Source organism: Phasianus colchicus, chromosome 26, assembly GCF_987193195.1.
Source record: "Phasianus colchicus chromosome 26, bPhaCol1.hap1.1, whole genome shotgun sequence".
NCBI classification, from domain to species: Eukaryota; Metazoa; Chordata; class Aves; order Galliformes; family Phasianidae; genus Phasianus; species Phasianus colchicus.
In genome coordinates, this window is record NC_143461.1 from 3,232,391 (window position 1) to 3,244,943 (window position 12,553).

At 55.2% G+C, this 12,553-nt stretch overlaps 1 protein-coding gene across 2 annotated transcripts in view; it reads left to right on the top strand.

Annotated features, from left to right (window-relative positions):
- Positions 1-12,508, top strand: part of KCNH6 (potassium voltage-gated channel subfamily H member 6) — a 28,524-nt gene extending 16,016 nt beyond the window's left edge. For both annotated transcript variants that reach the window (XM_031600933.2, XM_090125052.1), the window contains 10 exons: positions 3,748-4,176; positions 4,920-5,319; positions 5,584-5,783; positions 7,372-7,624; positions 8,095-8,288; positions 8,493-8,592; positions 8,843-9,130; positions 9,534-9,714; positions 10,648-10,846; positions 11,192-12,508. In XM_031600933.2, coding sequence (XP_031456793.2) covers positions 3,748-4,176; positions 4,920-5,319; positions 5,584-5,783; positions 7,372-7,624; positions 8,095-8,288; positions 8,493-8,592; positions 8,843-9,130; positions 9,534-9,714; positions 10,648-10,846; positions 11,192-11,479 — 2,532 coding nt within the window. In that variant the 3' untranslated portion in view covers positions 11,480-12,508. The remainder of the gene's footprint in view (positions 1-3,747; positions 4,177-4,919; positions 5,320-5,583; positions 5,784-7,371; positions 7,625-8,094; positions 8,289-8,492; positions 8,593-8,842; positions 9,131-9,533; positions 9,715-10,647; positions 10,847-11,191) is intronic.
- Positions 12,509-12,553: the final 45 nt, after the last annotated feature.

Genomic DNA, 12,553 nt, shown 5'->3' on the forward strand with positions numbered 1-12,553 from the left:
ATCGCTGTTGGAAAATAATGACTTTGATGCAGCATGAGGATTTAAAGTCCAAGGGAGATGCCAGGCCAGGATGTGAGCAGGGAGAGGGGCATAACAGTGTGTGTGCAAGGTGTTGCTGAATCCCACAGTTCTGGTTGGGAGCTCCTACCAGTGGGGAAACTGAGGCATGGGAGAGCCATGATATACAAGGTATATTCAAGGGCACCTCCTGTCATTGCTAGGAGCAGCTGAGGGCAAATTTAATGAAAATGCAGCCATCTGAGCCCAGAAAAACCTTTAGGTTTGGCAGCTACCTTCATCAGAGCCAGGTGCTCTGCAGGACTTTTGTCCCAGGAGCTCCACATCTTGGCTGCAGCAAACCCTTCTCCAAGTATGATGGACAGGCTGTCCCCAAATAGCACAGGACAATTTTTAGGCTTGTTCCCTCCCTGCTTGACCCCTTCAGCCCCAAACCTTTTGATCACAAGGATCAGCCCCAAATCCCGCAGCAGGACAGCAAGTGGCCTCCATGTCCCCACCCTGGGAGACACCCACACACTGGGGAGCACTGGGATGATGCTGGCACGGCAGCACTGGCTGCTGCTCGATGCAGGGTCGTTAGCTGGCAGCAGGGTGATGGGATCGGAGCTGACGGGTTGTGGCTGCAGGCAGGCACAGGGTCCTGTGGTGCAGCCACGCAGCGCCCAAAAAGGTCAATCTTCCCTTCTCCCATCTTCAGGCAGGAGATGGATGGGATGGGATGGGATGGGATGGGATGGGATGGGATGGGATGGGATGGGATGGGATGGGATGGGATGGGATGGGATGGGATGGGATGGGATGGATCTCTCTTCCCCATTGCATCTCCCCATGGCTCCAAGGGGGAGGTTCATCCTGCCCATCCTCACCCCAGTGTCCCCTGTGCCTCCCACCAAGCCGCAGCTCCATGCTGCTGGCCACTAAATAATTCACAGCGAAGCAGAGACAGCAGCAAGAAACAGCATCTAAAAATACTGGCTGGCAGCAGGGAGAGGCAGACAGTGGCTGATCTGAGCACAGCAAGTGGGAGGAAGGACTGGTCACAAGTGCAATGAGTGTGCCAAGCTCAGGCTGGAGGCTGGAGGCACTCAGGGATGCAGCAAGGCCACTGCCAACAGGATGGGATCCTCTCTTGTGGGTGGCATCTCTCTGGGTCCCCCCAAGGTGCTTGCAGGGATGGATGGGGTGGAGGTGGGCAGGACGGTGATGGGGTGCTGAGCTGCATAAGGATTTGTGCCAAGAGGCAAACAGCAAGGAGGGAGGATCAGTGCCTGCCTGCAGCCAGCCTGCCCACTCTCTTTGCTTGAGGGCCCCTTGGCAGCACTGGCATGTCCCCCTTCAGCACTATGTCCCCCTTCCCCTTCCCATTCGCATCATGGGGCAAAGAGAAGAGGAAGAGGGTTTGGCAGTTGTGCCCTGAGCCCCACCAAGTGCCAGCAGTGAGCTGGGTCAGCCATGGTGATCTGGGTCCCTCCTTTATCACTCACAGCCCACACACCCCCACTGCCTTCTCCCTCTTCCTTCTTCTCCCTCCCATGTCCACCTTGCTCCCCAAGCACCCCACACCATGAGCATGGCTGCAGCTGAAGCCAGTAAGTGCAGGGGAACAGGGACAAGGGAAGGGCAGCTGGCTGAGTCACCATGGGGGATGCCTGGTGCTGCCACCCACTGAGTCCCCCAAAAACTGAGAGGTGTCACCTGCAGCCTTCTGGGACAATACTGCAAGCACTCCCTGCCTCTGGGTTGCCTTAGATGCTATTTTGGGGGTTGCTTCTTTTCCCTTATCTGCCTCAACTCTTTGTGCTTGGTTTTTTGTTTTTTTTTTTCTACTGATTCTTGCTTGGAAAACAATGGGGCTTGACCCACTTATGCTCCAGCTTCAGAAGCAGGATGCACAGCAGGCACGGGGTGCACAAACATTCGAGATGCTCACATTTGGGACTAGCTCCCAGCCAGGCAGGGTGGGAGATTCAGCTCCAAGGGTGGGAGCACTGCTGCAATTCCCAGACACAAGGCGTAGGAGCTCATCTCACATCCACAGGACACACCTCTCACTTTGGGGGCCAGGCATTTAGCAGCATCACCTTGTCCATGCCAGAACCGCTCCCCAAACCCACGCAGCGATTCATTCCCTACCACAACGATTGCATTTCAGTCACTTTTTCCTATCCCTCCCTCTCCGGTCCACCAGCGACGTCGGCGGCTCCCGCGGCCCCATTGGCGCTCTCATCCCCACGGGGGCATTGATTGGGTTTGATTAATCCACGCTGGGCTCCCAAATGCCCTTTGCAGCCACATGCCTCCCACCCGCCCGGCCGAGCGCGTGCGTGCCTACGCGGGTGATGCCGTGGCCCCGGTCCTGCACCCGCCGTACCGGTCGCTGCTTGGGCGTATGGGGCTGGGGACCCCCATGGGGGACAGCCGGGCTTCACGGAGGGTCAGCTGCCATCTGGGGAGACGGGCAAGCCGCAGGAAGGTAGGAGCTGGGGTTTTCCCAAAGGTCGTGGGATAGAGGAGAGGCTGCTCGTGGTGGGATGGTGCACTGGGTTACAGTAATGGGAGCCTGTGGGTGGTCCTTGAAGCCTGGAAGGAGATAGGTGTCAGTGCAGGAGGGGTCAAGCCCTTCTTCTGGAGATGTTGCCAGAGTTGTGGCAGTGCCCATCACCACCATGGCCTCAGGGCACATGGGGCTCCTGGTGGGTTGCGGGACGTGCATGGGTCCTTCTCCCTTCTCAGGGGTAGGTATCACACCCATTTTGCTTGGGTCTTCATGCAGGGATGCATTTCACCCTCCTCCATGGGTGACACAGGTGGCTGGCACCGTGGGAACACTCGGGGAAACAGAGTGGCATGGGCAGGCAGGGAGGATCTGGCTCCAAATAACCCTCTTCATGCCACCATCTCTCAGCATCCAAAGCAGAAAGCCCCAGCTCTCCCGGTTCTCAGCACCTTGCCTTGTGTCTCCATGGTGGCTGGGGGAGGTGGTCCTGGATAGGGGGAGCTGGAACATGTGGGGACTCACCTGTGCTGTAGGACCATGTGCCCATGAGAAAAGATGGCTACGGGACGTGTGACAATGCAGCAGGCTAGCTGTGCTTGTGAACTGGTGCGTGCCCCTCAGTAGTTGTAGGTTGCCCCTTCCTGGGGATGCTCAGATGGGCACTGCCCAAGGCCAGGCTTCACTGCTGGTGGCACCAGCTGTCCCCTCTGCTTGGAGGACAGCTGTCCCAGAGGGACATCAAGGGAAGTCTGTGCTGGGGCCAAGAAAGGCATTGTGCACGGCTTGCAGGTTGCCTAACATTGTACCACCCTTGGGACCACAGCCATGAGTCTGCATCTCCAGGCTTTTTGTCCCCAGATCACTGTGGCAGGGACACCCAGCAGCTCCTGAGCTGGTGGCCCAGAGATGAGAACACAAGAAGGCTTGGCAGGATGCACTGCCAGTGTGGTAGGGTCTGATGGTACAACGTGGATAAATGCCTTCACCAAGAGTGCTCCAGCCATCAGAGCTGGCCAGGGAGCTGGGCAGACCTTGGTGTCAGGCACAGAGGCCACTTCACCTTGTGGCCTCCTGGATAGACACTGATGAGGGCAACTGAAGTGGTTGTAGAAAACCCTTTGTATGCTCTATGCTGCCCCACTGGCACATGGGAGGCCCTCATGTGGCTCCTGGCCTTATCCAAGCTCTGTCCTGCTCTCCACATCCTTCTCATAGCCATCTCCTGGCAGGTGCTCTCCCTGGGGGCCGATGTCCTCCCCGAGTACAAGCTCCAGGCACCACGCATCCACCGATGGACCATCCTGCACTACAGTCCCTTCAAGGCCGTGTGGGATTGGCTCATCCTGCTGCTGGTCATCTACACGGCTGTCTTCACCCCCTACTCAGCCGCCTTCCTGCTCAATGAGGAGCAGGTGGAGGAGAAGCATTGGAACTGCAGCTACTCCTGTGACCCACTCAACATCATCGACCTCATCGTGGACATCATGTTCATCGTGGACATTGTCATCAACTTCCGCACCACCTACGTCAACATCAACGACGAGGTGGTGAGCCACCCGGGCAAGATTGCCATCCACTACTTCAAGGGCTGGTTCCTCATTGACATGGTGGCTGCCATCCCCTTTGACCTGCTCATCTTCCGCTCCGGTTCTGATGAGGTCAGGAGAGGACTCACGAAGAGATGGGGAGAAGGATTTATGGGCGAGAGAGAGGGGAATATGCATGGGTTAATGCAAGCAGTGGATGACTACCTGCAAAGAGAGGGATGGTTGGTCAGAGGGATGGGCAAGAAAGTTATTACAGGTTTTTATTAAGCAGATGGGATCTGGATTTTTATTTCCAAAGGTTCAGATAGCCATACAGATCTTACCACGTGTGTTAAGATAGTGTCCAACTGAACCCATTCCCCTTACAGGGGGGACAGCCTGGGGCTGACCCAGCACTGAAGGCTGGGAGTTCATTGTAAGGACTGGCCTACACTGTCAGTGAGGATGAATTTTGGGTTATGTTTCCAACCAGACTCAAAATTTAGGCAATAAAATGGGCTGGTTGATACCATGGTATTTGGAGGTTCCACCTCATCTTGGAGCCTGTGGGATGGGGTGAAAGGCAATTGTTTTTGGAGCAATGCAAGGTGAGGACTTGTCAGGAAACAAGGGATTGGCCTTGTCTCCTCTCATTTGCTCACCTGTAGTCCCAGGGTTCATTTCCTTTACAGTCACTATAGGGAAACTGCCCAGTTTGTGACATGATACATCTGGCCTATTTCAGGTATCACCCCCAGGACGAGGTGATGCACGCTCTAAAAGTGCCTTTTATCCTTAAGAGGAGGTAGCAGGCCTATACTGGAGGCATTCCTTTATCCAAACTAGTCCCTGAGGTTTCTCTCCTCTCCCTGCAGACCACCACCCTCATCGGTCTCCTGAAGACAGCCCGGCTGCTGCGCCTGGTCCGTGTGGCCCGTAAGCTGGACCGCTACTCCGAGTATGGAGCAGCTGTGCTCTTCCTGCTCATGTGCACCTTTGCCCTCATCGCCCACTGGCTGGCGTGCATCTGGTACGCCATCGGCAACGTGGAGCGGCCCTACATGGAGCACAAGATTGGCTGGCTGGACAACCTGGGTGACCAGATTGGCAAGCGCTACAATGACAGCGACCTCTCCTCTGGGCCGTCCATCAAGGATAAATACGTCACTGCCCTCTACTTCACCTTCAGCAGCCTCACCAGCGTGGGCTTTGGCAACGTCTCGCCCAACACCAACTCTGAGAAGATCTTCTCCATCTGCGTCATGCTCATTGGCTGTGAGTGCCTGGCCCTGGAGGTTGGAGGGGCAGCTGTGGGACACCAGGCTGTCACACGTGGGGATTTAGGAGTGGATCTCCCTCCATCTGTGCCTCTTCTGCACAGACAAATGGATGAGGAGATAGATAGAAATACAGGTTTTGGAAACCTGCTGGTTCCAGGTCTACGGTACATATGGGTTTTGGAAATCTGCTGTTTGTAGGTCCGCGGTGGTTGGATATGCATCTCCCCACATCCCTCTGAGTCCTGCCCTCTCGTTGTAGCTCTGATGTACGCCAGCATCTTCGGCAACGTCTCTGCCATCATCCAGCGCCTCTACTCGGGCACAGCTCGCTACCACACGCAGATGCTGCGGGTGAAGGAGTTCATCCGCTTCCATCAGATCCCAAATCCGCTGCGCCAGCGCCTGGAGGAGTATTTCCAGCACGCCTGGTCCTACACCAACGGCATCGACATGAACGCGGTGAGTGTCATGCAGGGAGGCTCCACATTTGTGCAGAACCTTGTCCTAAAGTTACAGAGTCCACCTTTGGGTCCACCCAAATATGTCTGCCCTCTTGAACCAGGATGGAGAGGAGAAGATCTGGGAGGTTGAAGAGAGTCTGTCAGCCCATTCTCCCCTGTTCTCCCCTTTTCTCCTTCTCCCTCCACCTCTCTATTCCTCCCGCTGTTTCCTGGGACCATGAGAGTATTTCTTGGCTGCAGAGCAGTGTTGGAGGAGCTCAGAGCCCCATCAGCTCCGAGCTCTTTCGGGACAATTTCTGCTGGTGCCGCAGAGCCACGGAGCCGGGATCGATCCAACTCCTCTCCACACTGTCGGTTGCTAAGCAAAGTGCATCCCGCTCTCAGCATCAGGGAAAGGAGGGCATTTAAATAAACCTCGATCCATTTTAATTAGAGCTTGGAGAGGCAGCTGTTCGTTAGCAAAGAGGGGATCAATGGGGGAGCAGCACTGGAGAGGCACAGTGGCTCTGAGCCTAGCGGGGAGGGTTGGACAGAGCTGGGGCAGCACCACGGGGTCTGGAACCCAGAGTGGCACTGGGGAAACGGGAGTCAACTCATGGCCTTGGGGTCCCAGGCACAAATGTTCTGCCTTGGCCAGCTGTAAGACAGAGAGGGGTGAGCACTAGATTTGTGTGAATTCAGCCCCTGCTGCCTCAATAAACTGGGCAGCACAGGGGGTATTGCTGCTGGGAGAGCTTGGGGCCACCCTTTACCCACAGAGGAGGCACCCTGGGCTGGACATCAGTGGCAAAAACAGGAAGCAAAGCCACGGCACCCTGCCAAGCACAGGTTCTGGCTCAGTGCAAACCCAGGTCACAAATCCCCTGTGCTGAGCTAAGCCTGCGGCTTGGACGTGCCGCCGCTCACACCAGTTCCTGCTGGATGCTGCTAAGACACAACACAGCCTGATCAATCATGCCACATCCCAATCGATGCGTTCGCCCCTGATTTCCCAGCAGGGAAATGAAGGGGGCCATGCAGCACTGCCAGCACATGCAATTGTGATGGAACTGAGAGCAAGCTGCGCTCACCAACCCCTGCCGGGCTGTCCTGTGTTGTAAATTTTACCTTGATCTCACCTTCAGGTTCAGCATTTGTTCAAGGAGAGGTATTTGCCATGGGTATATTTAGCTGTTGCTGCACACGACTGACCTGTGCTGCTTCTTGGCATTCAGGCAGGTGCTGTTTAATTAGGACAGCACCTCGTTACCGGTTTGCGCTCTCATTCAACTGAAATTAGTGGGTGGAATGATGAAAGGGGATATGCAACCAGTGGGTATAAATAGATTGATCTGGTTATCATTATTATTTATTGCTCAGAAGCGCTCTCATCCTTGGTCACCTGTGGTGACAAGCCAGGGACAGGCAAGCAGCAGTCCACCAAGGGAAGATCAGCTTTTGGATTCAGCTTCTTAGGCTTCTGGCTCCCTATTTGGCTGTAGCATGCTGCCCCATGTGCCACCCATCCTGCCTGTGCCTCAGGGTAGTCAGGACTGTGGCATCCTGGGGACAGTGGTGTGACCACATCCCTCCCTTGCTCCCCACAGGTGCTGAAGGGCTTCCCTGACTGCCTGCAGGCAGACATCTGCCTCCACCTCAACCGCACGCTGCTGCAGAACTGCAAGGCTTTCCGAGGAGCCAGCAAAGGCTGCCTGCGTGCCCTGGCCATGAAGTTCAAGACGACCCATGCACCGCCTGGAGACACCCTGGTGCACTACGGGGATGTCCTCACCACCCTCTACTTCATCTCCCGGGGCTCCATTGAGATCCTCAAGGAAGACATTGTGGTTGCCATCTTAGGTGGAAAAGTCCTTCCTTCTGGGAGGGCAAGGGGTGAAGGGTGATGGATGAAGGGCAATGGGAAATGGACAAAGAGTGGTAAAAAAAGGGTGGTGAACAGTGGATAGAGAGTGGCAGCTGAAGGGGGAAGGACTTCTCCAAGTCCTGGAGAAATTAAGGTTGTTATTCTTGCTCATCTCACTGGTCACTGTACCAGCGGTCATGGGATGGAGGATTCTCTTTAAATGCTGGGGAAAGACCCCAAAGGACTGAAGATAGTAGGGCATGGCTCAGCAGTTCCCAGTGGTCACTGATGACCCACTGCTCTGCTCATTCTCCCCATCAGCAGTGGCTTTCATGGTGGAATCCCCCAATCCACTGTCAGGGTTTTTGGGCACCCACTTGTCCATGAGCCCCCATGCAAAGGTTCCTGGTCCAGTGGAGTTGGGATGGGCACCTACCTATCCCTAACAAGCTGTCTCTTTGCCCAGGGAAGAACGACATCTTTGGGGAGCCCATCAGCCTCTATGCCCGCCCAGGGAAGTCGAACGCCGATGTGAGGGCCCTGACCTACTGTGACTTGCACAAGATCCAGCGGGAGGATCTGCTGGAGGTCTTGGACATGTACCCAGCCTTCTCTGACAACTTCTGGAGCAACTTAGAGATCACCTTCAACCTGCGAGATGTGAGTGCCAGTCTTGTCCTAGGGATGGATGCGGTCAACACCTTAAATTTGGCAAGTGGCAGAGCTGAAGTGAGGATGCCAACCTGTCCTCCTCATTCCATTTGGTGATGAATTGATCAACAACCGTGTTTCCCAGCCCACTCCATGAGTTTGTGGTTTCCCATGGGCACCCTTGCCTTGCTGACCAGTTTCTCTGTCCCTCAGGCAGACAGTGTTCCCCGCACACCGCTCAGTGAGGAGTATGACTGCACCTACCGGCGTGTGCGCCGACGCAAGCACTCCCTTTGTCAGCCCAACAAGCCTGGTGAGTCCTTTCCTGCTTGCCTCACCTCCTCACCATCCCACACCATTCCCAGCATCATGCCAGCTCTGCAAACGAAAGCATCAGCGGAGTTAGGGAGGGGGATTACCATTCAATCACTGCTCTGGCAGGCACCCCAAAGCAGTGCCTCCGTCCTTGGGATGCTCCAACCCTACAAGTACCCTTCAGGGAATGTGGACTGATTTTGTCATGCGTGCTGTTCCCTGAATTAACCTGTTGTGCTGCCCCACAGACCCAGACACGGGCACCTCTGATGCAGAGCAGTATCACACCTACTCAGAGCTCACCAACCCGCAGGATCCGCTGAGTAAGGACCAGTGGGATGACGTGGGCAGCAGCACCACCCCTTGTTCCCAGACCAGTGACGATGAGGCCAAGCCTGGCAGCCCCACAAAAGCTGAGCCCTTCCCCCTGTCCAAAAAGGATGACTTTGCCCTACCAGCACTCAGCCTCATCACCGCCAGCGCCAGTGGCACAGAGGTCAGCAAGCAGGCAGCAGAGAGCAGCCAGTCCTATGCAGGTACCCATATCTGCAGTTGGAAGGATGGGGCTGAGGGATGCTTGGGCATGGTGGCCTCACCTTGGGGCAGAGCTACACAACTCATAGATTTGGGGGAAATCATGCTGCTGGCCAGTGGTCTTTGCCGCCTTTTGTCCACAACAGTGTTTGCTCTGTGCCTACAATGCCCTGGGGTTTTGTCTCATCCCTGGGGACCTCTTTGGATTTCCCCCAGGGGACCTGTAGGTGTGTTGGGTACCAGTGTGATGGACTGCTCACGAGCAGTTTGGGTGCTAGGGTAGTGGACACTCCCATGTATGTCAGGGTGGTGGCTTTCCATGAGCACACTGGGTGATGGACTGTGGAGCATCGACAGAATGGGAGATGCAAGTCAGAGGTGCTGAGGGGTCTCCTCTTCTTCCAGCCACCCCCCTGGACATCCCCAATATGTTCACCTTCTGGGAGGATCAAAGGCCAAACCATCACCCAGAGCCCCTGCAGCATGTCTCCTTGGTGCACAGCTCACGGGACATCCCCCTGCACAGCGACTACAGACCAGGGCAGATCGAGTCCAGGCTGGAGCTCCTGCAGGCCCAGCTCAGCAGGTAGGCAGGTCCTCGGGGTGCAAGGTTGGAGAGAACCTGGGGGAGGGGGGGGTTCTGGGTCATCACCTTCTGCTCTGCAGGGTTGGATGCACCAAGCTCTGTATGCAGCAGATTCCATCTCCAGAACCCCTGGGACACCACAGTCCTTGGGGATGAGATGGGAGTGCTTTGCAAATGCAGCAGCTTCTCAAACTGCAAGTCTCACTGCAGTCATGCATGTCATCTCTGCTGTCCCACCAGCCCTGGCATCTGCTATTCTTTTTGAATAAAAAGGAAGAACCCGCACCTGAGACACAGCTTTAAAGGCCCCAGGCAGCACCTACACAAATAGATGGCACTCCAATCCACGGTGCTGCATGTATTAAACTCATTTCACTGTCGTAACCATGTGTATATTTTGGTGTCTCGCCAAGGTGCCAGCCCCAGCAGGGAGGGGGACCGGATCTCCCATCCACTCAGTGCTGCCAGGGCTATTGCCTTCAATGAGAGCCAAGCCCACTTCTGCAGAGCTACTAATTTCCCCCAAGGTTAGGACAAGGCAGAAGGAAGACACTTATTCATTTTTACATTTTCTTCTATTACAGAGTTCAGAAAGGCTGGCACCAGCCCATCTTGCTCCCATCTGTCAGCACGGACAGCTGGCCTGGAGAGCTGGTCCAGGTTAAAACTAACCATCGCATTTTCCCCACCTCCAGTGTAGTTTTAACTTTGCTCAGTTCCTTGTTCCAGATCTTGGTTTGGCAACACAAAAATTTAGGCAGGGAAAGACTGTGTGGCAGGAGAGAGACAGTAGGACCAAAAATCTAAAAGTTTCCCTGAACAGCACCAGGCAAACCAGCATCATCCCCAGGCAGCCAAGTCAACACCTCCTCCTGCCCAGGGTCTGGCTCTTGCAGGATGCACTGTGCTAACACCAAGCTGCTCTGTCCTCAGGCTGGAATCCAGGATGTCGTCAGACATTAATATAATCCTCCAGCTTCTGCAGCGCCAGCTGTCCCAAGTGCCGCCCGCGTACAGCCCCATTTCACCATCCTCTCACAACCTGGCCATGTATGGCATCGTCCCACGGAGTCTGGAGCCGCTCACCCCCTGTGCACCCCTGGAGGATGAGCAGCGGACGGCCCCAGGGCAGGTAAGGTCACCCCTCTTGGCTTCCTTCTGCCCCCAGATGATGGGTCCTGGGGGGCCAGTGGTTTTCTCCAGCCTCCCTGTGTGCAAAGCACAGCTAAGTTCCTTTGGGTCCAGGCAAAGCCCAAGGCTCTTGAAGCAGGAGGTCTGCCTGGAAATGCTTCTGCCCAGTGCGTCACTGATTTGTGGGCACAGGTTGCCCAGTCAGTAGGGAAAGGGATGGGTTCCTCCACTCTGAGGCTTTCCAAGCAAAAAAAATAGCATTTGGGAGACTGATTGGGTGAGAAGAGTGCTTGCCTGCTTTGTTTTGCTTTTGTCATAACCCACCTGGTTCCTCCTTTCCTACCAGAGCCCAAGCTACACGGAGGTAGAAAAATTCCACTTGAAATCCAGGGACTCCTTGTCAAGTGGGATGCACCTCACTGTGGCATCCGATGAAACCATCACGGTCTACTCCGAGCAGGAGCACCACTCCCCACCTCTCCCAAACCCAGAGCCTCCCAACCAAAGGGCACCAAACACCCAGGGACTCTTGCGGGGCTCTCGTTTCCCCTCCCTCCCTGAGCACTTGGAGGCATCTTCCGAGCACCAGGACATTCAGAGACACCTCTCCGACCCAGTGCTTCCTGGAAGTTAGAGACGTGGGGGCTGCAAAGCAAGTCAAGAGGAACCTCAACTGTGAGCTCGGTCAGTTGATGTTGATTTTGACTGCAGGGGTAAGACAGAGGACAATGCCATTGGCTCAGGGGTATAATTTGTAACTGTCTTCTGCCACCGTGAAAGGAAGCATAGTGTGGCTGGCTTCCAAGATCAACATTTTCCAGCGGTTCCCATAGAGTAGATTTAATTTGCACATTCTAGTGAACCCAGAGCAGTTCTTTCTTACGGCCACCAACAGGCTGGCTAGGCCAAACAGCACCCACACCTCTTCCTTGCTGAGGCTTCCTCTCAAGAACAGCAGAAGCCCAGCAAGCCAAAGCATCCAGAGGGTAGCAAACGCACAGCTTTCAGCTGCAAGGCCACTTTGCTGTCAGCTCTTTGGAGCAGGGACCACTGTGTCGGTACTGGGCTTTGCCCAGTAGAACCCATGGGCACTACAACAGAGTATTCACTGGAGGAGGAGGAGAGCTCCACAGTGCAGGTGGGAAGCCCAGGACAAGGACATAAGCTCTCCCTGTCCTACCTGCTGGCCACCGAGACACTAAGGGCCAACAACCCCTGCCACATCAGCACGCTTCAGCACGAGTCCTAGGGCACTGACTTCTCCAGCAAGGCCAGCTGCGCCTTGCAAACCCCAACACGCATCCCACAAATCCCCATATGAACCTGACTGGTCATTGACCTGGACATAAAGCACAAAACTCAAAAGCACAATCCCAGAAAGCTGAAAAGTCCCAGACACTTCATGTCCTGTCCTTCCTCCCAGCTTCTCTCTTTTGATAAAGGTTTGATAGATGCTTCCTCTTCCTCAGCCCTTTCCCTGGCAGACTCCCGCAGCATCCCGTAGGAGAAGCCCACTTAGCACTGCTGCCTTGCCATTCGGTTAGATGCTGTGACAGTCCTAGGCCGCCTGCTCAAGTAACATATTGAGCTCCCTTTGAGAGTAGTAAAACTGTGAGCATCTCTTTCTCTGGAGTTTTAGTGTACACTTTGCTAATAAAGATGTTTTTGGCACCTGACGTGGATTACAGCTGTGTTTGTGGGGAGGATC